Source organism: Lonchura striata, chromosome 8 (assembly GCF_046129695.1).
Source record: "Lonchura striata isolate bLonStr1 chromosome 8, bLonStr1.mat, whole genome shotgun sequence".
Classification (NCBI taxonomy): domain Eukaryota; kingdom Metazoa; phylum Chordata; class Aves; order Passeriformes; family Estrildidae; genus Lonchura; species Lonchura striata.
The window spans coordinates 21509850-21534362 of record NC_134610.1 but is presented as its reverse complement, the minus strand read 5'-3'; the positions used below and the strand labels follow the sequence as shown (position 1 = coordinate 21534362).

General features: G+C 43.2%; 1 protein-coding gene across 1 annotated transcript in view; it reads left to right on the top strand.

Moving 5' to 3' along the window:
* Positions 1-17870, top strand: part of WIPF1 (WAS/WASL interacting protein family member 1) — a 34263-nt gene extending 16393 nt beyond the window's left edge. The window contains exons 3-9 of the mRNA XM_077785059.1: positions 5213-5301; positions 6675-6804; positions 9054-9236; positions 10441-11202; positions 13716-13928; positions 15524-15637; positions 16914-17870. Of these exons, the coding sequence (XP_077641185.1) occupies positions 5251-5301; positions 6675-6804; positions 9054-9236; positions 10441-11202; positions 13716-13928; positions 15524-15637; positions 16914-16969 (1509 nt within the window). The 5' untranslated portion in view covers positions 5213-5250 and the 3' untranslated portion in view covers positions 16970-17870. The remainder of the gene's footprint in view (positions 1-5212; positions 5302-6674; positions 6805-9053; positions 9237-10440; positions 11203-13715; positions 13929-15523; positions 15638-16913) is intronic.
* The last annotated feature ends 6643 nt before the right edge of the window (positions 17871-24513 follow it).

Sequence of the window (24513 nt, the reverse complement as noted above, 5' to 3'; positions counted from 1 at the left end):
GAAAGTGGGAGTAGGGGGGGTTCAAATTTCATGACACCACTAATGTTTTGGCAAAAAAAAGTTTAATAGCTCAGTACTCTGTTAAAAAATGAGTAAAGAAAAAATAGTGGTCTATATAAAACTGATTGTAAGTGATTTTCTAACTGCTTTGTAATGTGTTTAGAGTTAGGTGTCCTTTTTGTTTTGAGAGCTACCTTACTAAAGTACTTGGTAACGTAGCCCAATTTCCTCAAATTCAAATTTAAAAAAAAAATCCTTCTTTCATTTGGAGAAAGTAATGGATTTTGAAAGAACCAAATCAACACTGATTTGGAAATTGGGTCCTTTTGCATACGGGAGCTATCAGCATTTTAATTAGCAACTTAAGGGGTTTTTCCCCCTTAAATTTATACATTCTGGCTTATTTCTACAGTTGTTTGTTCCTTCCTCTTTTTTTGCTTGGAAATTAATCATGCAGGAAATGATTAACCACAGTGAGCTTGTCTGTCTGCCTCTGACTCAATGTTTAAGAGGGAGAGCCTTCAAGCAGCTCAAAATGTCTGACCAGATACAAACCATGCACTTGCAGTGTGGTTGTTCACACTGTCTATCCCATAATAAAGGTTCCTTTTTAGGATTTGTAATGCTCCTGAAATTATTTCTGAGATACCAAATTAAGTCTGAAGTGTGCAAAATGTGTGTTTCGCTGCATTGTGTAGTGCCACTTTTGCCCATTGCTCTTTATGGATTACTCTGCGGAGCAAGGGGCTCTTTGCACAATGCGCGTGTGTACCTCCTCTCTCCTCTGTTTTGGTTTTTAAATGAAAGGAGTCATTATCGTGGTGCATTGCATAACATAGCATTTTAATATCTTTCCTGATGGCGGCTGCTGCATGTGTGCCTGGTGGTTTGCAGGAGTGGGAGTTGTCTCATGCAGGTATGCTTTACTCGGGCGCTCTTGGAGCGTCTCGTTGGCCGGCGGCGCGGGCGGCGTTCTCCAGCGGCGGCGGACCGGGCTCTGTGCGCTCCGCTGCCGGGAGGGCTGCGGGGGCTGCCCCAGCCCGGGGCTGAGCCCGGGGCAGGGCTGCAGTGTGAGGATGGCAGCGGTGGGTGCCTGCTCGCGGCACGGGCAGCTGGAGCGAGCGGGCTGCACCTGCGGGATGTGCGGATCCTTCTGTCCTGCTCGCAGCCCAGACCTCTGTGGCTGATGCTGCGGTTACTGCAATCCCTTCTGCCGCCCCACCGATGCTCACCTAGACATAACGCTTCTATATAGCTCCTTAAAAGATGTGATCCTCTGCACTGGTGCCTAGAAAATACATTAGGACATGTGTCCTAGGTTTTCAAGTGCCAATACATCTTCAGCCTTGGTCTTTTGGAACCAGTTCCTTTTCAACAGCCCTGCAGCACCAAGCATTATAAGAAACTTGGTTGTTAACAGATTTGGTTGGTAAAATTTATTACTAGGTGGACTGGTTACTATTTCAGGTATTTTATAGTGTTAGTTGTTAGCAATTTAACATAATGGCCTTTTCTAAAATTCAGCTCTTTCCCACTGACCCAAGAGCAAATAATGATGTCAATCCATTGCAGAAATGTAGGACAGTAACCAGAGCTTTCCTCTAATGGCAGAGTTGCACTTAACATCTCAGGACATCTTTATGCTCTGTGAGAAACAGTCATCCTGTGAAATGGTGATGAACAAAGTAGCTGCAGAGCTTGAGTTCAGTATTGTGCTAACTCAGCTGTTTTGGTTCTGCAGCCCAAGAGGTACTCTCCTCCCAAGGGCTACTCCCAGCACTGCCCTGTGCTGTGAGAGCAAGTCACCAGGTCACTGCATCTCTTCAAACCAATGTAATTCTTCATTTAGGCTTATAGTGATTAATTTTTTAAATCCAGAGAGCACCTCTTTTATTTTTGCTTACAGTGAGTCAGACAAAGAAATAGACTGTACAAAATCTAACAACCAAATAGCAAGGATGAATTAGTGCTTCAAAGATAGAGGTGCTGTTTCTTCCTGCAAAGTTTCAGCTTGAGTTTCTAAAAATCTCTTTTTCATCAGCAGAGGCAGAGTCAGAGTGAGAAAATAGTGAAGCAGTATTTCAACTTAGGTTTTAAACTAAAATTTGACAATCTAGGGTGTTTTATGGGCTCTGTAACTATGCATGATGCGTTTTTGTGTGGGCACACAGGTTTCTCAGTCACGCCATGTGATCTCCTAAAGGAAGTGTGTGCTCTAGAGCACCATGAGTAAACAACCTGCAGGATGCTCATGTTAAACTTCAGGCCAGTTTTGCCAGAGTTTGGTTTATTACAGAAGCTTGTCCTGTGCTTCCAAAATGCTGTTTTCCAGCCTGTCTCTGAGGGCTATAGGGCTTGTTCAACAACAGCAAAATGCAAGCTCACCAGTGTGTACCTGATTTTGATGGCAGTTGAGAGAACCCTTCAGTACCAGAAATACCAGCTCATGTGCAGTGGTTGAGTACAGCTACATGTACGATGGGATACAGACGGAGGGAACACCTAGTGCCTTTCTCCCCACTGCCTCCTTGCAAATCATGTGTACAGAGAGGGTTCTGGAGAATCTGGATGGGTAGATGCTTCCCCTTTGAGAACTCAGGCTTCAAGCATCACCTTACTTCCTCTTTATGCCTTAAGAAGGCATAGAAGAATTCATTGAGAAGCTGATCTAAAACAATCCAGTTAAAAGGGAAGAAAAGTAGAACAGAGCCTCCCAAGAGAGAAACAATATTGAACTGACAGGAAGGTAGACAAGTTATGGTATTTTATAGGAAGTGCTTCACAGACCACCTGGCTTACTTGCTGCATTCAGGTCTGAGCTGCCTTAAGGGATTAATTTAAAAGTCTGATATCAAACCAAACTGTATTCTGCCTGTCCAGAAACTTCCCTGTGACACATGGAGTGCCAAAGAGACTGATGATACATTATCTAGACTGCTTTGACTTCTCAGCAAAGCAGGGCAGAGAGAAGAATTTCTTTTTAATCCAATGAAGCAGTTAAAGGCTTGGTGAAATACCCTCTTGGCACAGTTAAGCTAGAGACAACTGCAGCTGTGAAAAGACTGTGTTAAGAAACAGGATGGTTGTGGTCTACTGTAAGAAATAATTTTCCTGTTGACTATTTTTTTAAACAGGAAGCTGAAGAACAAAGCAGCATTAGTCTTGGTGCTTTTAATAGGTTTCAGATTTCAAATATTGCATTTAGAATATGCTGACTGGGAAAGGATAGGGCTTTGTGCAATTTTATATAACAACAGAAAGCTATACATTTGAAAGATGGGAATATAACTAAATTCAAGTGGATCCTCTGAACATGAAGCTGTTGTTTCTCTGGAAGAGCTCAGTAATGCAGCAGAGGAATGATGAGAGCAGGCTGGTTTGTTCACAGGACTCTGTGAACTCGTGCATTTGCACAGCACTGTGTAGGCTTGGCTTCACAGTTTCCTCTTTGTCAGTCACTCTGTCTATCTGCCAGCTTCCCCTCTGCTTTGCTCACTCTTTTGCAGTAACTAGAAGCAGTTTCTGCAGTATGGGAGAAGAAAACCTGCAGGCACTCGAGACAGCACTAGTGCCTCACACCACTTGGAACTCCATGACTTTTCTAGATGGTCAGCCAGAGCTATGGGTGATGCGTCTGACTCCTTCCTCCCTAAAGATTTTACACAAAATCCATTAAAAAGTCTTGTTTCAGTAAATATTTCTTCTGAGGAAGGTAACTCGGCAATTTGAGGGGGAGAGGGGGGAGGGAAGGGAGGTTACAGCTGTATTTTAATTCTTCTGAAGTATGAGCATCTGATGAGATAAATCTGTACTTCTAAACAGTTTTTTCTGACACACATATCATGGATGATGTCAGGGCCATTACATACTTTGTAGGTGGTGACTCACTGCAAATCTATTTTGTTTCATTCAGCACATTTTCCTAATGTTCATTTTAACTGTAAAGGGTACTGTACCTGGCATGATGTTGATTTGACAGATACTGTGCTATTACACTTCATCTAAAACAATTAAGTTACTTAAGAAAGTAAGAGCTGTGTATTCATGTAAATGACTGCCCTGGGGACCTCAGCCATCAGCCTGGCGTTGGCTGGAGAATTGTTCTTGTCCCCACTGTGTTTACCTGTCTTATGCAAACGTTATATAAGTGGTGGGCCAATCATTGTTACTAAAGGTGGCTCAGGTGAATGGCCAGCATGGGTGAAAGCTCAGATAAAAGAGTAAAGCACATGCTGAAATGCCATAGCACTATTAGAAATGCTCCAAAGTCCCTGATAGGCGCAGTTCCAGTAAGCTGTGTGCCAAAATGCTACAAAAAGCCCTTGTGACTTGAAAATACAGTCCTTCACACTTTGGGCTTTTCTTTCTTTTTTTTTTTTTTTTTTTTTGGTTGTTTTTCCATCATTTGGCTGCAGTAAATTTCTATATCTCAGCTGTGACCCTCCTAGGATTGCCCAAGGCTGGAAATTCAGCTTGGGGTGGGGAAAAGTGGGAGTGTGGTCCTTGGCAGGGAACTTGTGAAAGGCTGAGCTTTAGGAGCCAGGCTTTTCTGTCTGCAGCAGTCTGCAGCTGAGAGGCCAGGCTGCCTGCTTGCTCTTCCTCCTCAGGGAGGGTATCCAGAACATGTTTCTGTGTGCTAGTTCTGAGGAGGAGGAAGGTGCATTCAGACATCATGATGGAGCTTGGGATCTTCAGAGCAAGCAGGGAGAGAGGAAGAAGCATGAGTCCATCCCAGAGCTTTGCTGTTCCACTCTACCCATAACAGTGGAGGTGGATGAATCTTCTAGCAACTAAAGGGATTTAACAAGTCAGCATCTCTTTCTGAGTATGATTCTAAATTATGATGTCTTTTTGAAGTAAGGGCTGATGGTATAGCTATGAGGCTATCCTGAAGCACTTCCATGGAACAAGATTGTTGGATTTAAAAGAGTTCAATTTGGTGCACTGCCATAGCAATGCATGGATTGTGCAAATGCTCAAAACTGGATATGTATCTATGAGTTTGTATGGCAGTGGGGATCATGTAGGGAGCCCCTGTTTAAAGATGCAGCTGGTTTTCATTCAATTAAAGTGCTTTTTACAAATTATTTAGAATTCAAAAATGTAGAAGATAAACCTGTTAGCTGCAAGGATGTTTTTTAGCTGAGCAGAAATTTATTTATTAAGATGTATTAATCTCTGGACTTTTTTATGTTTGTGTTTTGCTGTGCAGGTTTCTTAGCAAGAGCAAACAGAGCTCAGCCTTCCACCATGCCTGTGCCTCCCCCTCCAGCTCCCCCTCCACCCCCAACATTGGCCTTGGTAAGTTTTACAGGAGGTAAACATATGCACTATTCTCTGCTGCTGCTTGTCACTTTGAATAGGATGTCCAGAGATACTGAGATGTGGATGAGGGTATCCATGATATCTGGGGAAAGCTGTCCAACATACTGTTTATGGTTGATCATTGATCCTGCAAGAACGACCATCACTTCGTTGCCTCCCAGTTCTCAGGTGGATGTCACAATCCACTCTAACTCTCTGTCCTTTTATTCCTCCCATATTGGTGGCTGATCTGGTGGAGAGACAACAGCTTGTCTAATGGGGGTTGAAGTCTTGTCTGTCTCCAAACCTGTACTCCCACATTCTCCCTTGTTCTACTCCAGTACTTCCGTGACTTGAGCTGGAAAAAAAAAATCCTGTTGTTTAAAAAATTTGATAAGGCTAGTTCTTAGCTAACATAGTTCCCTCAGCCAGCCTGTGGTATCAGAGCACAGGATCCACTGCTGGCACAACACGCTGGGTGAAACTACATCGGACCTGACTTAAACTGGGATAGAGATTGTGCTGTGCTTGCCCTCCCAACAGTCAGTCACCTCACTGAAAAGAAGGAAGACTTCTTGAAATGCCGTTTTGAAACACTTAGATATTTTCAGAGCAAAACCCTAGCTGATTACACAGAATGGGCTGTCTTTCAAGAGACTTTCCTTCATTTTCCACCTCAAGCAAGATACTGACTCTGCTTGGTCCCTCCGTAACACCTGTCCCCACCTTTCGGGAAATCTCCATAACACTGATCTGATAAATTAGAAAATGTTACAGGAACCGTTTCCTAGAAGAAAAATGTCACCAAAATATAAAGAGAAAAGAGAGGACCGTTGAGAAAAACCTCATGTGTCCAAAGGTTTTATTTGGTCTATATGAAGAGGTCAATATTATTGAAGTGGCAATTTTTAAGTATTTTTATCTAAGCTAAAATAGTAGACAAAGGTCCATCTTTGCTCTGATTTATCTAGAAATTGTATTTCACCACAACTTTCAAAGATGTCCACCTTCTAGTGTAATCAACTTATGTGTGTAGTCTGTTCTTGTTCCGTCTCCCAAATGGCACAGATAAGCCTTGGCTTTAAAAAATAAGAGATTCTAAATCATGAGTTAAAAGTGAATTCACTTAGAAGTGTTCTGTTTCTAATGAATAATGTGTGTTAGAATAGCAGTAGTGTTGGGGACTTTGAGTCAGTAACAAGCCAGCTACCTTTAATATCATTCACAAAAGTAGACACGGCATGCTACCTACCCACTCCAATGCTGCTAAAACAGCCACTGAAGTCTGCCATATTTGAGCAGAACTTTGTATCTAGAAGTTGTGGTTTATTTTGCCTCCTCTTTTTTTTTTTTTTTTTTTTTTTTTTCAGGCAAATACTGAAAAGCCATCCCTGAGCAGGTCAGAACAGGCAGGGCGAAATGCTCTATTATCTGATATTACCAAAGGAAAAAAGCTCAAGAAGACTGTTACTAATGACAGAAGTGCTCCAATTCTAGACAGTAAGTATGACTCTACATGTTGGAATTTTTGTGGGCATGAATGATTCTGCAGATCTGAAAGCAGCAAATTATTTTATATATCAGATGAAAATTGCCATAAGAGTAGATAAAAGAAAGTGCCAGAAATTGGCATGCATAAAAATAAATTCTATTCATTATGAGTGAGTAGTCAGCTGAGAAATCAAGTATTGCTTATGAAATGTGAATGCTAATTTGTTTGCTAATTCTCAAAAAGTGATTTATTTTCCTGTTTGCTTATATCAGGAAAATATGAAAGTCCTACCAGTAGTTCTACTGAGGACCTGCAGCAGATCAGGCAAACAAAACCCCATAAGGACTGAGGAGAGGACAGATAATAAAGTGGAATTTCAGACTCTACTTTTAAACTATTATAAACAATATAAGAATAAATCTATTATAAACAATATAAGAATAAATGTGTGCCTGGCATGACACCATTGGCTGGAGTACCACTTAGAGCAAAAGCAGAGCCAGAAGCTACAGCTCTACCTGTGTGTCACTGCTGCATGCAGTTTTGCCACTCCTGGAGTGACTCAGGGGTGCTACCTTTTTAGATAGCCCAGCAGTACTGTACGAGGCAGTGACTCTACTTACCTGAATGGAAATGAGGTCTCTATGCAGCTGTGTTGCTGCTGTCTTACAAGATGTCTCACAGCACATCTTGGTAGGTGCCCAGAGGAGGCTGGAGAAGCCCATGTAGCAAAAGTATTGGGAAGGCAGAACAGAAACAGGAGAAAAGTGAGGAACAGAGGCTTGAGCTGACATAGGAACAGCATTTATTTCCTAAGGAGAAAAGACACTTCTACAGACTGATTAGTAAATGTGTGATACACCTCAGTCTAGGTTTGGCCATGCAATTAAAGGCTGAACTCTGGTAGAAATGATGACAAAAGAAGGAACTGTCCAGAGGAGTGTGGCCAAATAAAAATAATTTTAAAAAATTAGATACAGTCCTGCAGTCAGCCAGCTACAGTTTTTAAAGATTATCTCTGAATGTGAAGTTACATGTTCTAGCTATATTAACAAGCTGGAGGGGATTAAAGGAGGGAGTAAACAGATAAAATCAATGCAGCCTATTATCTTATTTTCATGAATTAACAAATCATGATGAAAGACTAAACCATGGTAGCAGCATTTCTCCAGAGGTTCACACCCTATCTGAGTCAGAGCTGAACTGAGCTGACATGCTTAAGGAAGAGAAAGATAATGCCAAACATTCCCCCATGGATACACTCTTCCTTTTTTCTTGGGGAAAAGTTTTGGAAGTGCTTTTCATCCACAAGTTTTAATTACTTTGAAGTCAGTGAAATTTTTACCCACCCAAATTTGTGGAAATCGGGATTCCAAGAAATTAAGCAAGTGATCTTAGCCTATGTGGCCTAGCCCAGCATCTGAGAGCTGATCTCCACAGATATTCCAACCTGTGCACCTGCTGATTTTGCAGTGATGCTCTGAATAAGGCTCTTCTGTGCATTGTAGTTGCATTTTCTGTGCATTGTACTTTCATTTTACTTTTGGCAGCTCAGTTGTCACAGCAGAAATATTGAAATTAGAGAGAAATGAGAGAGAAAAGGGAGAGGGCTGATAAAATAATTCCTGCCTACTGGAAATGTTCACAGCTAATGATCCTATCACTGCACTTCTGAACCTACAGAAATGGCATCTCCTTTGTGACTAGGCTTTGTTTAAATAAGTAGATATGTTGCAGAATCATCAATAATGAGAGAATTCTGTGCATTTCCAGCAGTGATGCCCAGAGACACCTTCAAGAAGAGGGACCTTCTGCCTTCTTCCTTCCTTCCCTTTTTCCTATGAGACTGCCCTGTCTCTGCTTATGGAGAAGTGGAGGGGAAGGATAAGGGAGCAAAAGTACAAAAGAGGAAGAAGCAACTAAGGTGCTAACAAAGACTACATGATGTTCTCAGAGGTCCCATCCACACTCAGTTCCAAATTCTCTGCAGCAATTTGCTCTGCTTTCCAGTCTAGAGCAGACTAAAGTAATGATGGTATAATAAAACACAGAGGCTATGGTTATTGTGGTTATTGCACCAGCTCCTCCACGGTGCAGTGGTGGTGGTGGTGATGATGGTAGCTGTGATGATCCAAACCTTGTGTGTTTTGAAAATTCATCCATTTTTCCCCAGCTTACAAGCATTACTCTAATAAAAGAGGTGACTTTGCAGGATCAGTCCTGCTTCACTAATATGGGGGATCTTTTTTCCCAACAGAACCCAAAGGATCTGGTGGAGGTGGCGGTGGTGGCTTTGGAGGAGGTGGCAGTGGCAGCGGCAGCGGTGGGGGTTTTGGTGGTGGCAGTGGTGGCGGCTTTGGTGGTGGTGGACCACCTGGCCTTGGAGGCCTTTTTCAAGCAGGAATGCCAAAGCTCAGATGTACTGCAAGTCGAGATGCTGGTAAGAAAGACCTTGAATTTCCAGTGTGAAAAGATGATATTGCTTAAAACCTTCATAGCACTGCAATAAACTACCTGCTGGGATTGAGAAAGCCATCAAATATTGTAGGCTCTTAGGAAATGTAATTTTCAGCTTGAACCTTGTTTTATTCTTACTATTAGGTTTTATGAGGGAGAAGCCAGACTCCCTTTCCACCCATCCTCCTTATTATTGATGAAAGCTAAAGATCTTGGTAATGTTGAATGGCTACTTGCAAGTCAAGCAGATTACATCCTGCCTTCGCTGTTGGGTGTGAAGGGCAAGAGGGGAACAGAGGGAGGATCCAGGGTAATTCCTTCTTGTGCACCAGGAAAAAGGATCTACTTTCCAAATGGAAAGTACTTGTGTCAACTCCACAGCAGCATGATTTGCTGCTTTGGGAGTGCATGAGGCATCCCAGCTGGCTGGTACACACACTGCAGATGGAGGCTTGTCTGGAGTGTGCTTCTGGCTGACAAAAAGCTGCCCCAAGCCTCAGGCCCCTATAAACAAAGGACATCTGAGGCCACTGAATTTTTTAAGTTCAAGGACATAGGATTTCATACTTGTTGAAAAAGGGCTATGCTATGGGGGTTGTAGAGTGTTACAAATATTGTGTATTTTATAGTCTAACATAATTTTCCAGCATGTGTACAAAACAGTCTCTCAGAGCTGGTATTTTCTATTGTGTCACAGTCTATTTCTGCGAACTTGTATTAATACCAAAGTTCCTGGCATCGCAGAAAAGTACTGGTGAACTGCAGGGCCAGCTGCCTTCTTCCTGAGGTGCACAACTACATCCTTAGATCACAGCTACTAGAAAGGACTGAAAAGAGCTTTTTGCTGAACTTTTGTTGTTAAATGTAATTTTAAAGCTAAGATTTCTTTGTTCTCAGGTTGAGGATGTTCAGTACTTGTTTTTCACCATTTCTTCCCTCCCTGTTTTATTGCTTGCTCTGTGATGGCTGCATCACTTGTGTTACTTTGTGGCCACTTGACTCGTGCCTTATAAGCCATATAAGGATGTCACCCGGTACTCCGGAGTGGTTTCCCAACGGTGCCGGGGTAGGGGCTGAGCCTCAAGGCATGGGTGCCCCGTGCCGGGCTGCGCCCTAACCGCTCGCAGACCCTCGGGAGCCGCAGCCCCGGTGCGACGGCGCTGATGCTCCCTCTCCTGTGTCCGCAGACGCCGGGGGAGGCCGGCCGCCCGTCCTGCCGCCCGGAGCCCGCTCCGCCGCCGCCAAGCCCTTCTCCCCGCCGAGCGGCCCGCCGCGCTTCCCGGGGCCGCCCTCGGGGCCGCGCTCCGCCGCCCCCGACCCGCAGCGGAGCCGCGTGCCGCCGCCGAGGCCCGACGCCGGCTCGAAGCCCGAGGCGGCGCCGCCGCCGGTGCCCAGCACGCCCCGGCCCATCACCTCCAGCCTGCACAACCGGGGGTCGCCGCCGGTGCCGGGGCTGAGCCGCCAGCCCAGCTTGGGGCCCTCGCCGCCGCCCTTCCCGGGCAGCCGGGGCGCGGGGTCGGCCGCGCCCCTCCGGCAGCCGGGCCCCGGCGCGGCGCCCCCCTTCTCGGGCCGGCCGCCGCTGCCGCCCACCCCGGGCCGGCCGGCGGACGACAAGCCGCCGCCCCCGCCGCCGCCCCCCGCCGGGCACCGGCCGCCCGCCGCCCGGGAGGCGTCTCTGCCGCCGCCGCCGCCGCAGAACAGCAAGCCGCCCGTGCCCGCCGCCCCCCGGCCCGCCCTCGGCGCCCCGGCGCCCCCGCTGCCCCCCGGCAGGCCGGGGCCGCCCCCGGTCCCGCCTGGCCCCGCCGCCGGCGACGAGATGCCGCGGCTGCCGCAGAGGAACATCTCGCTGGGGTCGTGCCCGGCTCCCGGCGGGGGCCGCTCCGGACCGCTGCCCCCGCCGCCCGGAGAGAGACCGCCGCCGCCCGTCAGAGACCCGCCCGGCCGCTCGGGTACGGAGCGGGGCGGGGAGAGGGTGCTTGGGCCGGGACGGGTGGCTCGGGGAGAGGGTGCTTGGGCCGGGACGGGTGGCACGGGGAGAGGGTGCTTGGGCCGGGACGGGTGGCTCGGGGAGAGGGTGCTTGGGCCGGGACGGGTGGCTCGGGGAGAGGGTGCTTGGGCCATGCCCGCAACAGCTTCGCATGCACGACAAACACATCCCAGGACGACGTCCCTGTTAGGCACTAGGAATTCTGCAATTGGAAGCTAGGGTTTGTGGGTGTCAAGGTGGCTTAAAGAAAGTCAAAGTGCATCACCAGTGTGCTCACGTGTACTTTTACAGATCTTGGTAACTTTCATTATAGTCACTGTAATTGAAGATGGTTGCAAAGGGATTTCCCCATTACACTCTTTGATGCAAAGAAGCTTCTGGTAAATCTGACTTCCTGAGTCAACCAGCATGAGTTAATGGTCGTGTTCTCGCAAGTGGAGGTTTGTGGAATCCGACCTTCTACGTGTTCAGAGACACAGACACAGGCAAATACAATAGCTTTAATAAAAGACCTAGCCAACAGTTGTTAAATGTAATAGCACTTGTTGCAGCGTGACTAAGTGTTGTTACTTACCATATGTAGATATCAAATTAGACTAAAAGTAGAACTGTCTCCTTTGATCAATTTCATAATTACTTTGTCCTCTGTGACTACTGTTGGTCATAAATTTAGCAATTGCACATCATAACTCAGCTTTCCGATACCTGATAGTTGTCCCTTTGGAGATGAGAGAATTTAGGGACAATCGAACCCTCTAGTATCAGGTGGAGAAAAGCATTGCACAGAAGATACTGCTGGGAAACTCCATAGAATTACCTTTGATCTCATCCTTTGGAATAAACTCAGAAGTCCTCTCTAGCCTACCCAGTCCTAGACAATAGAAATGAATGTCATGGGAGCTCCCACAGACAGGTATGTTGCTTTCCAGCTCCTTGAAGCAGTCTGGAGCTCCAACACCTACAGCAGTTGCACAGAAAATAGTAGCCCTATAACTCTGCTTTGTGGAGCTGGTTGCCAGCCCAAAGGATGGCACAATGTTAATGCAGCCTGTAGTACATAAATCAGAGAAATTGCATTACAATTTATGAAATTGATGGATCAAAGTTGCTGAGAGTGTCTGCAATTATTCAGTCACTTCCAAGAGTTTGTTCTGTGGTGGCCTTGGCTTCCACCAGTGCTTTCCTAGTTGACCCTTTTCTTTGGCAGATGGTTTTAGCAAACCTGCACTAACTTTCTTCTGTCTCAATTCTGGCTCAGTAAGTAGAAAGAAGTTGTAGCAATACATTCTAAACATGAATACACCTATTCTGCAGCAGACAATGGGGTTTAGATAGGTTTAGAGAGAGCAAGCAAAAATACTCTCAAAGTTGCTGAATGCTTCTCATTCTTTGAAACCATTCCCTGAAGGCAAATTTCAGCAATTTGTAAAGTAAGTACAGCATGTTTCTTGAAATGTTTCAATGCTTGTTGCTGGAGACACAATATCTACTGCTCTCTTTTTCAAAGTGCATGTCTGTAGATAGATTTCATCATTATTGAAAATTAACATAATTGTCAATTGCCCAACTGCACCAAACAGAGGAAGTGAGACTTTGGAACATGCGTAACTCTCCACACCCTCTGCTTCACCTTCTTTGTGTCCCAACCGTGGGTGCTTCTTTCCCTGGCAGAAGCAGCTTTCCTGTCTTTTTTTTGTAGAAGCACCCTTCCCCTGCCCTCAGGAGAGCCCTGGGTCTGTATTATGTAGGCTGTGCCTTTGTATTTGACCTGTCACGTCTGTGCCAGTTATATATACACAAACACTGGAAATGCCAGTCTATGTGTGAGGTCTGTTTCCAGTTTACAGGGAGATGGATATGTTCCAGCTACTGTAAAACCTGACATGCAGCTCATTTGTTTATAAATGAGTGAGCTGATGGGCTGCTGCATAACGCGGCCACTCCTGGGCAGAGCTCCCCTGTGCACCATCACACACCCAGAGGGAACCACCCCCGTGGACAAAGAGCCTCTGAAGGTAGCAGGTGTCTTCTGCTACACTACCTCTTGCCTTGCAATGGGCCATAAAAAGGAAATGTGTTACAGTTCAGACTTCCACAGCACCCTGAATTCTAGGTGTGACTTCTGCTTGTTGTGGCCACTGTTAATTTAGAGTGGTTTAAAAGTAGCTTCAAGGACCAGGACCTTTACAGAGGCTTCTGTGGCTGAGGGGAATAGGAATGTTGACACAGCAGTGTGTTTATGTTTAGATCCGTCCTGCTCCTCTGAGCCATACTTTCCAAATCAGCACTAAATCCCTAGAGAGCCATGGAGAGCAGGGAAGTGGGTGCTGAGGGCCATTACCCCTTGGGGCCAGGGGTGCTGAAATAGCCCTTTTTGTTAGCAGGAGCCCTTGGGATGCCAGCAGCGGCTTTCCACTGGCAGAGTAACCCCTGGTGTTAACAGCATTTGTGTGTTTGCTTCTTGCCTTGCTCTAGGCCCGCTCCCACCGCCTCCTCCCATCAGCAGGAATGGAAGCACGTCGAGGGCTCTGCCCAGCACTCCCCAGCTGCCCTCCCGGGCGGGGCTGGACAGCCAGAGAGGCGGAGCGCGACCTCCGCTCCCCCCGGACCGGCCGGGCTCGGCAGCGCCGCCGCCGCCACCGCCACCCTCGGCGGCTGTCAGAAACGGCTTCCAGGATCCCGGTGATGGTGAGCCATCCTCCCAGCTGTTTGCCCTCCATAGGGACGGTGTAGTGGCTAAAAAGGTTTGGGATAGGGACTTTGTTTCTAGTGCCGGCCTTTGATTTCTGACCAACAGAGATGTCACTTGGGTCTCAATTGACCCCAGCAAGTAAGAACGGAATAAATATGTCATACATAGAGCAGGATTGCAAAGTCATCAATACAGTCTCCAAAATAACCCTTTGAAAAGTACCCTGAAAAAAGGAAGGGGATTGTTCTTATATGAATTCAAACCACAGCTACACTGACACTTCGGAAGTCGGAACAAGTTAGATGACTCAAAAGCTGAAAGCTGAAAAACAGATGATTGAAGAGATTGTCAAAACATTGCTGAAAATGTCAAGTATCTATTTCTGCTGGTGTTTATTAAAAAGATGAGGTCCAAGATTGCTGTGTTTTAAAGATTCAGCATGCTTCTCTTTATAATTGTTTTCTATTTGCATGGAACAGATAAATCCTTCTGTTAATACAGGAGGCCAAAATTGGTATTCCTGACATTTATAAGGTTAGAAAAAGGCAAACAGAAAACAAAACTATAATTCATGCTTTTGAAACATCTTCACACATCAGATAAGGCAGAAGGATCACAGGCATATTTCTTCGTGCACATGTGATTTGTAGGGCTCAGAACATGCAGCTTCTTTACACATTCATTTCTGATTGCAACCATTGGAAGTAAACATAGAAAAACTGGATCCAGTAAATAACCACATGTACAAATGCCAGGTAGAACTTACTCAGCTGTTCATTATATTATGCAGTAAAATACAGCACTATCTCAGAAAGCTATGGTTGCAAAGTCCTGAAAGAAAGTGAAGAAATTACAAAGTTTAAATTAGCCCACACTTTCTTCTTAGGCTTTCAAAATCAGGTGCAGAGCTCTTGGAACACTTCCTATTATTTCAATGAAGAAACAGGTATGCTTGCTTTATTTAGAATTCTATGGACTCAGTAAGTACAGAAAAAGGGCCCCTGTAGTCTAAAGAGATATAGCTTCAAGTGATACATTTTTTAATTTTTGACACTAGTTATATAAAGGATTCTCTGTAATAAATTTTAGCATAATAGTTATTTTTCTTCTTCCAGTATAAATACTAAGAGAGAAAAAACAGTGCTTATAGGAGTGTGCTTTTAATGATGCTTCTGAGCTTGGTATATCAATGACACTTGAATATGGAATTCTATACCAGGAACAAAATACTGTTCTGAAATTGGAGAAACAGGGCAGTTCTGGTAGCACATATATATATATGTGTGTATGTGTGTTAAAGAAGCAGATCTGTTATACATGGAAGGGTGAGTAAGAGTTATTTTCGTGGAATTATGGCTGTTTTCCCAATCTGTAGTTTTGCATAAAATCAGTTAAAGTTGATAGAAATTTTCAGTCCCAAATTGACCTAAAGCATCATCTTCGCTGACTTCCTAAGAGAATGCTGCTTCAGTATGCAGCTGTGTAAGCATTTTGCAATTTAAAACATGCATTAAACATGATGTCAATGTCAATTGACTTGACTAAGCTATGTCAGAAAACTAATGACTAAATTGCATGGGATATTTTTCAGATGAATGGGAAAGCAGATTTTCTTTTCATCCAATATCTGATTTGCCACCTCCAGAACCATATGTACCCATGAACAGAAGTTATCCCAGTAAACTAGCAAGAAACGACAGTAGAGGTAAGTTGGAATTTCAGCGTATTGTCCTAAAACCAATGTGCATGGGGAAGAGTCTTGATGCTGAGGTTTCCAGACTTCTCAGGCTAACAGTCTGGTCATCCTTCCTCACCACACAGGGAAAGCTAAATACAAGTTCATAGGTATAAGCCCTCTAGAACTTTTTGAGTGGGGAATTGTTTTGTTTTTAAGTTTAAACATGTACTGTAAGTGACCAACTCTGCCATTATAGTCAGCCCTTCTGCTCTAGGCCGCCAGAACCACAAAATCCCTCAGGACTTTCACCTCATTTCCCATCTAAATTAATGCACAACTAATTTATTTTTGTGCCAGCATCATCCTTGAGTTTAGTTTTCCTCTCTTCTTGTGTGTTAAACTCTGGATGTTTTTTAAGACAACAGTTGTATCCTACTCTCAGTTTTTGTTTTGCTGGGCTGATTAAATCTGGACATATTGCACTCTGCTTCCAAGCCGTGTTCTCCGATCATCAGAGCTGCTTCTGTTTGTTTTTGTCTTTTCCAATCACTGTTCCATGCTGTTCCAGCTCAGGTTTCTAACATGTCTTCTACAGCAGCATGGATGTTTCCTATCTTTTTTATGGTATTTTGCCTGATCAACTACTTCTTTCACAACCAGTGACATTGGTGGCTCACAGTTATCCTATAATCATCTGTATATGCAGATGTTTCTCTCCTGTTTCCAGATGAAGTTTTTGTTTGAAGCAGAGATTCCTGTTAGTCTCTGACTGTTTACTTTGCCCTGGTAGCTTTCATCCCATTTGTATTTGTCCACAAAGGAAGGCAGAGTAACATACGTGGGTTTTTTTGTGTTTCCTTTTATGAGTTTGCTATGAAAATTTTCACATAGGGAAAACATTAAGGGCTTTGAAATTTACTGTGTTTAGAGCTTGCCACTTCCTTGAGATTCGCATGTATTGCAAGTAGCACTGAGAATTTTTGTGTTCACATGAATCAGTAAGGCTAGCAAGAACTATAAGTCTGTTTTAGGAAGGGGAAAATGGACCAAAATACATGTGCTTTCCAGGTATTAGGGATTCCAGCATTAGTTTAAAATGTTATTTTACAGTGTTCGAAGTTCTGATGTTCTTTAATAAACTAACCAGAAACTCGGCAAAGTTTTGGTTTTTTTTTTGTGGCCAGGCATAAACATTAGTAGATCTTCACCAGTTACTGAATTATTTGCTTGAATGTAAACTCCCCCTTCAAAAGAAGAAGTATTCCAGGAGGAGTAACACCTAAAAACCTTTTTTCTCTTTTAGGTGGTTCTGTCCGAAAAGAAAGAGGTGCCCCCCCGCTCCCACCTATACCAAGGTGAAATGGGTTCTGGCCCATCTTTGGGTGACATCTGTTCTCAAGTTTGCTTCGAGTCAGCTCTCCTGTCCCCATGACTGGAAAGTTGTCTGTCGTGATTGATTCCACTTTTGGCTTGTCAGCTGGAACAAACTTCAGTCTCTATTACAGAAGTAATAGATGTGGCTTATGGACTATAGTTGCTCAAAGGTCTGAATTTTATTCGCTTAAACTGCAGGCATTTTGTGGACCCTAGAGAACGTACGTGCATCATGCTTACTGTGTCCATCCCTGTCCCCTGGAGAGCTCCGTGGGAGGTCTGGCTTTGAATTTGATAGAGCTTGAACAAAGCTGTTTCATTTGCTTTGGGTACAGTAGCTGTATTATTTTAATGATAAAGTATTTGATGTTTAAAAAAACAGTTGCTGGGTAAAAAGTGTAGCCAAGCATCCCCTGGATCCTTCTTTGCATGCCTAACTCAGCCTATCTGCTTCTGCAAGCCATAGACCTACTACATGGTGACAAAGAATTCATCTTTAGCTTTTTCACTTCAACTTAGTCAAGCAAATTGTAAACAATACACAACACATCCTGCCTCAAGGATAGAGTGCCCCGGGCCTTGTTTTTATCTGCAGAGAATCTTCCAAAGAAAAGCACAGGTGAAGAATTCATCAGCATAAAAATACATATATATTTTTAACCGTCTTTCCTATTTTTTTAATAGTGTTATGTGTTCTGTGACCTAATTCTCTCCTGCTCTTCTGTGGACCAACCCACATCATGTCATCCGTGCCTTGGATTACTGTAATGCCCTCTGCCTGATGTTGCATGTGAAGAGTCCTCAGAAGGTAGTCTGAGTGCAAACGCAGCAATTATTGTAGCTGCAGGCTCCTCCTGTAAAGCATCACTAAAGCCAGTGCTCCAAAGACTGCTTTCCAGCTGTTTCTTTGGTACAACTAAATGATAGAGTTTGATTTTAAAAGCTTCTTGGCACTTAGGTCACAATTTTCAGAGAGCTTGTGTTTGACTTCTATTATGGTAGAGCAGCCGAGGTCAAAAATGTTCTTCAGTGAAAGCCCTTTGATGTTGTGAGGGGGGTCCGGGGTTTGTACGTTCAAGCAGGAGCATCCGAAATTTGCTGGTTCAAGAGAAATAGAAAGATTTGGTCTTCTGAGTTGGCCATGAAGCTTGTCCTTTCAAACTTTGCTGAAAGAATTCTCTACAGAGAGCTGCAAGGCTTACATTGATAGAAGAAAGAGTAAAGTATTCTAACATTTTGGCAAGTGGTTAATATATTTAATGGATTTTGATTTTGTGTATGAGAAAAGAGCTCATTGTATGAGTGAATGTTATAAGTGGACCTAAGTGCATATAAAAAATGCTTTTGGAAATTGGAGGACAATCATAATGCTGGATTTGAAATATTGGTGAATGATAGTTCTTTATAAATTGGACCTCTGAAAAATGTCCCCTCAGTCTCATCAGCAGTACATTTCTTCGGTGTTTTCCTTGGGATCCCTACCAAGCCTGTGTTGACAGCTGTGCTTCACAGGGTGTTGCTCAAAAAAAACCAAAATAAAACATAGAAACTAGTCATGTAGGTTAAGAAAATATTTCTCTAGCATGGGAGATATCATCCTAACTACATGCTGCGGCTAGAATGAGGTCAGTCTTTGAAAATCTAGGGAATTTAGCCAAAGAGAGTCTGGACCCTGCTGGAATGTCTGTGAATAGGGCTTTTTGCTCTGTCTGTGAGCTGGGAAGGGCAGATCTCCTTTCGGCCTGGCAGCCTGGACATCACATTGAAGGGAATGAGGCTAGAGTTGGATATGGCCAGATCAAATTTCATTTGGTCTTTACAGTGTTTGTTTACAAAATTTAGTTAGCTGTGACAGCATTTGATTATTTGCTTGTTTTTTACATTTTTGTATCTAATTACCTATTTTTAGTTACTGTTTATGGTCTTGAACCTGCAATTGAATGCGCAGGCGCAGAGATGTATCTACATCCAGTTGCAGGATCGTGGATGTAAGAGTGTCTTAAACAGATCCTGGTGGGACCTCCATGTGACAGGTGCACCTTGGGATCAAACCTGGCACAATGCTGAATTTGTGTGTGTATTTTATGGATATCACTTAAAGTGCCTGTCTCTTTGGGATATTATTTTGTGAATAGAAGTCCAAATAAGATTTTAGGCTAATAATTTAAAGGTTAAATTATTGTATTCCTATTTTAAAACTGAAGCACTTAATACCTTTCTAAGGAACAATAGTTTGAATTCAAGAATACAGTATTTTTAGTACCTTGACTTGCCAAATCCTTGTTAAAATCCAAATAGCTATGCAGTTACAAGAAAAACCCCAACCTTCCAGAAATTATATCATTCTATAACTTAGCTGCTTTCAACATAACTTTTATTTTGGTAAGTCGATGAAAATGCTGGCCAGTGTTCTTCCAATACTCTGTATTATTCAACATATCCTGGATGTAATTGTTTCAGCAAGGTTTTCTGACCAGAAATCTGGACCACTACCGAAGACTTGGAAAACCAGCTTCAGTTTTACTTTAAAATGTGTTGTGTAAAAGGCCCCCAGTTAACAAACCAAGAATCCTGAGCTGCTTAGGTTTTAGCAATTATTTTTTACTCTAGAAACCTCTTCAGAATAGATGTTTGGCATACATGTAAAATAGCTTAATACTGCATAAAGGGGCATTTTTGTTCACATAACAACAGCATTTCCATCTCTATGTTTTGCTGTAAAAGTCCCTAGACATATTCCAGAACAATGCAGCATTTTATCATTCAATATATTGCTTCACGTAGCAATGGCTATTTACAATAGGATCAGTATTAAAGTATTTATTTCACTTTGAAGTGTTAAAAAAGAATAATACAAACCAGGTTGAATCAATGGTGCCTTATGACTTTTTTAGTCAACTTTTCTGTGTCTCAATAGAAGAATTAATAGACATTGCTCTTCCAGGTCCTAACTAAATAGTGCCGACAGTAGCATTTTACAGTGTTTGAGCCGAGCCCTTCTGTTGCTGTGTGCTCAGTCTGCTAACTCCAGGTGGAGCTCAGCCTATGGAGATGCCGCTGGATCAGTGTCTAGGTGAGGAGGTGTATGTGGGCACTGGTTGGCTTCACAATCAATTGCTGTTATTGCTCTCAGAATTCAGACCTGTCCCAAAACCAGTGTCTGATGCTGCTGTCCAGACAGCCCAGCTGACTTCCGTCAGTGTCATTGTATAGGTTACAGAAGTAAATTTGATTCACTGCTTGCATATAAGATTTGCTGGGTTTGTTTCAATGGCATTGTATTATAAACCCTCACACCTCAACCTATATTTACGTTACCACTGAGGCTTGCACTGCACGACAACGGCCATGGATGTTAGTTTTTGTTTAATTCAACTCCATAAATAAAATGAGAATAACTTTTGTACCATGTAAAAATAATTTCGCCTCTGTATTTTTGGAAGAAAAGCACATGTTATGCTTGTTATGACTTTCTGCACCAGCCATTGGGAAAAGAGGTCCCAGTGATGAATATTCAGAGTTGTTAAAGGAAACTCAGCTTGATATTCAGGAAGCGTATATTTCTATAAATGAAATAAAATAACATGGAAAAGTTCTTGTTTAAAAGCCAGCATTTTCCAACACTAAAAGAATCATAAGGTTTGTTTTTTCTTTTCTGCAAGACAGCACTGTGAAAGAAGTTCCTTATATTGTCAGTTAAAAACTGGGCAGTAGTTTCTGCTTGCAGCATCAGCTGTTTGCATGACGCTTATAAAAGTAGATCTGTCTTGGAGCAGGGGATAAAGGAGCTAAACTGCTATCATGCATCACATGTATTGTAACACAATCTTCTGTACAGAAGTGTGGAAGTAGAAAAGGTACTTTTTGCCTTGGAGGTAAAGAATGGAGTTGAGTGATCAAACAGATTATTTTAAGCACAATGTCAAATGTTGAGAGACCTAGAGAAGGCCTTTTGGCCACAGGACACTGGAAAAGAGAAAATTGCTCAAGGAAATAAAAGCCATTTGGCTGAATGTCGTTACCAGAACTGGAGTAAAAAATTCGGTATAAAATGTGCATTTTGGAGTTCCACATGGCAGTGGTGTGAACACCTTCGTCTCACAGCTGGGTGCAACAACCTGTTACAGCGGTACATGGACTCCATGGAACACAGATTGTGTGAGCTTTCATCTTTCAAACAGTATTCATCAGAAAATAAGGAGAATCTCTCACCTAAGATACTCAGGAGCACTTTAAATGCAAATTCATGGAATGGTTCTTCATGTACACTGGAGTGATCTTGTAGCCTGTAAGATGGATGTGTTTGGACCATTCAGTTAAAATCTAAACTGGAGCATTGGCAAAGAGGGGAGGATTGGAATAACTCGGGCAGAAGCAGGGCATGTGTGTATGGTCCCAGTGAGTATGCAGCAGGTGAGTATGCAGATTTGAAAAGCAAAAATGGAAACCGTATATCTTAAGGGAGTAACCTTTTATGTATGTTGCCATTTTGAAATACAGTTTGTCTGTGGTAAATATTTTTTAATGTAAACTAATGCGTGCAGAGGAAGACATCTAAATTTGGACTTCCAAAGCCACGCAAGAGGGAGGAAAACATAAAACAGGCTGAGCAAAAAGTAACATTTCTATCCAATGCTTAAAGTTTGAGCTTTTTATAAAATATTAATCTAGTTCTGTGAATTTTTTTGCTTAACATTTATTTTGTAAGTGATTTTGTTCTTATTTTTCTGTCCTATACCAAATAAATTTTACTTTTATTTAATTGGTGATGCAGACTGTTACATTGAGGACAAACACAGTTACTTCTTTGACAAAAGCACATGCTGGCTTTAGCAGGAGCATAGCATTGAGCATGGCAAGAGCTGGGGTGAGCTGTTCCCCTCCTCTCCTGTCTGCCATGGGACAGCAGCACAGCAGTAATTCTCAGAGGACTTTGGTCCTACATACAGTGAAGGACATCTGCAGATAAGGAGAAATAATGAGTTTACTTTGGGATAAAGAATGACTGAAAACCAGTGGTTTGTGATGCTGTACTTGTAAGTGGCTGTTGGGTGAGCTGTGGCCATTGGCTCTCGGCAGGGCAAGCTAGGCACTTGCCAGGGGAAGATTACATGGAAAATCACTGTAGTTAAGTGTAGATTTTTATTTGTTGAGTCTCTGCTCACAAGGCAGAAAGCTGCCAGGGAATAAGTAACAAATGAAACCCTCCCTTTGCCTTTGGAGTACTGTTCTCTATCACAGGTGTTAAGCTTTTAAAATAATTTGGACCAGGTTAATCAAAGAAAGACCCTTTGATAAAAGTCCACAGGAGGTTCACATTTGGGCTGCACTTGCAGCTTCTCCTCAGAAGGGTCATTTAGAAAACTAAAAAGCTCTGTACTATAACTTGTCTATCTTGTAAAGAGTTAAGCATCAGGTTTGCTCTCATGCAGGTTGCGGATCCTTTGGCATCTCTCAGGACTGCTTGTTGACACCTTCATTTCACAGACTGACCAAGACAAAGAGAAGACCAACAACCCTTGTGTAGCCTGCAGACCCAGCAATCCTGGTCCCTGGGTTATAGAAACAGAAACTGTGAGGGAGAGTGGGGGGAAGCTGGTGAGCTGTAAAGGAGCTGGCTCAGTAGGCTGAGATCTTTGCGGATCTCAGTGGCAATAGCCTTGAATGAGAACACAGAGGTATGAATCTAATCATCAGCTAGTAGGGCTGTCTATTGCATGTTTTACCTAAGAAATCATGCTATTTTCTGGTTTTCAAGAAATCAAATCACTTGCTTGACTTCAGAAAGAGGGAACTGAGCTGAGAATTCTGTGACTTTGTCATAACCACAACATAGTCCTTTCTTCATTTAACTCAAAAAATGCTGCTGATTTAAAAGAAACCCATGGGCTACCCTGTAAAACAGTTCTGACTGCTCCCTGCCGTTGCAGGAAGGCTCATGTGTTGCACACACATAAATGTGCAACTCCTTTGATCATGGTTCAACAGTTTCCAATGACCTTCCTGCCTCCTATGCACAGGCTGCTCCCCTCTGCCCTCTCACCCAGTCTGACTCTATTTTACACTGAACATAGTAACTTAGTCCCAGCAAATTACTGATTTCAGAACTAAATATTGGCCCATACATCTCTGTAAAACACTTAATATAATATTTAGGTTAGCTAATGAAATAGATCATTGGCAATCAAGCTCTTAATGTACCTAAAGATTTCAACAGCAGTCCAGGTACAGAAACAATGACTGGCACAAAAATATTTTGATTAAACATAGAAAATAAATTGTGTGGTTGCCGCTAACATTACCTAGTGTCCAATATCTATCTGTCTACTGAACAACACCACTAGATGATCTCTTTAATCCTAAAACAGATTTGTGGCTTAAGATACAGGACTTCAGCAAAAGCTACATTCAAAATGTAAAATAGCAATCTATCATGAAAGCCGTCTATATGATACTTCAGTAAAGCTCTTATCAGTCTCATCATTTTTCTTCTTTGTTATTGTCACTCTTCTTTTTCCTGCAGATAAAAATAGCTTTTTCTTCAAGAATGCTGAGATTCAGCCTACATAAATACATTTCTCATTTTCAAAATTGAATTATTCTCGCTATTTTCTCTGGGGTTTTTTGTTTGTTTGTTTTTGTTTTGTTTTGTTTTTTTCTTTTTGCTAGCATACAGGAGATATCTCTGCCTAAGTGCCTCTAAGTTAAAGGTGGGCAGACAGGGCTGTTGGTTGCTGTCTATCGTTTCTCCTTGCAAAACAGGGACAGGGCTTTATCACTGTGCAATGCCCTTCCCAGAGGGGACCACTGGCTACCTTTTGCAAGTGCCTATGTGCAAAAAAATTTTTGCTCCAACCTGGTGTGAACACTGTACGAGATAAGGCCTGTAACCAGTTCCCTTCTGAAAATGTTTTTGTCTTCATGCAAAGATGGCTGTTTAAGCAGTGGTGTTGGGTATAACTCAGCTTGAAGGAAGCATTCATGTATATAGGGATGTGAAAATGAGTCACTCCTGTCCTTCTCCTTTCTAGCAGAAATTTTAGTAAATTCAGAGTTACTGTGAGCCCTCGTGTGCCCTGTGGAGCAGCAGAGCCCCTGCATCTGAAGGCTGAGCCACTACCGAGCCACGAGAGCCAAAGGCAGCTGAAGCAATCAGAGCACTTTGAAGAGAGCAAGGTAAAGGCTGTGGGTGAAAGTCCAGACTGAAACCCCAGCCTCTGTCATAGGTATTTTGATACTGGAACTACTGTACCTTGTAGATAGCATCACTGTGCTGTTGTGAGAGACTGCAGAGCCCATCAGTACTTTCTGTGCTGTCTGAAAACCAGCCCTCACTGCAAACTGCTGAAATCTTTCTGTTGAAGTTTTTTCCCCGTCTTACTTAAAACAGAAACTTTCACTTCTGCTATTTGACCAGGAGCTTGGCTGCCTTATGAAACCTGAGAGCCTTTTTTTTGAAAACACACAGATACACGATCCTTTCCTCTAAATATATACTTTCATCTCCTGATCTGTGTCTGCAGGACTGC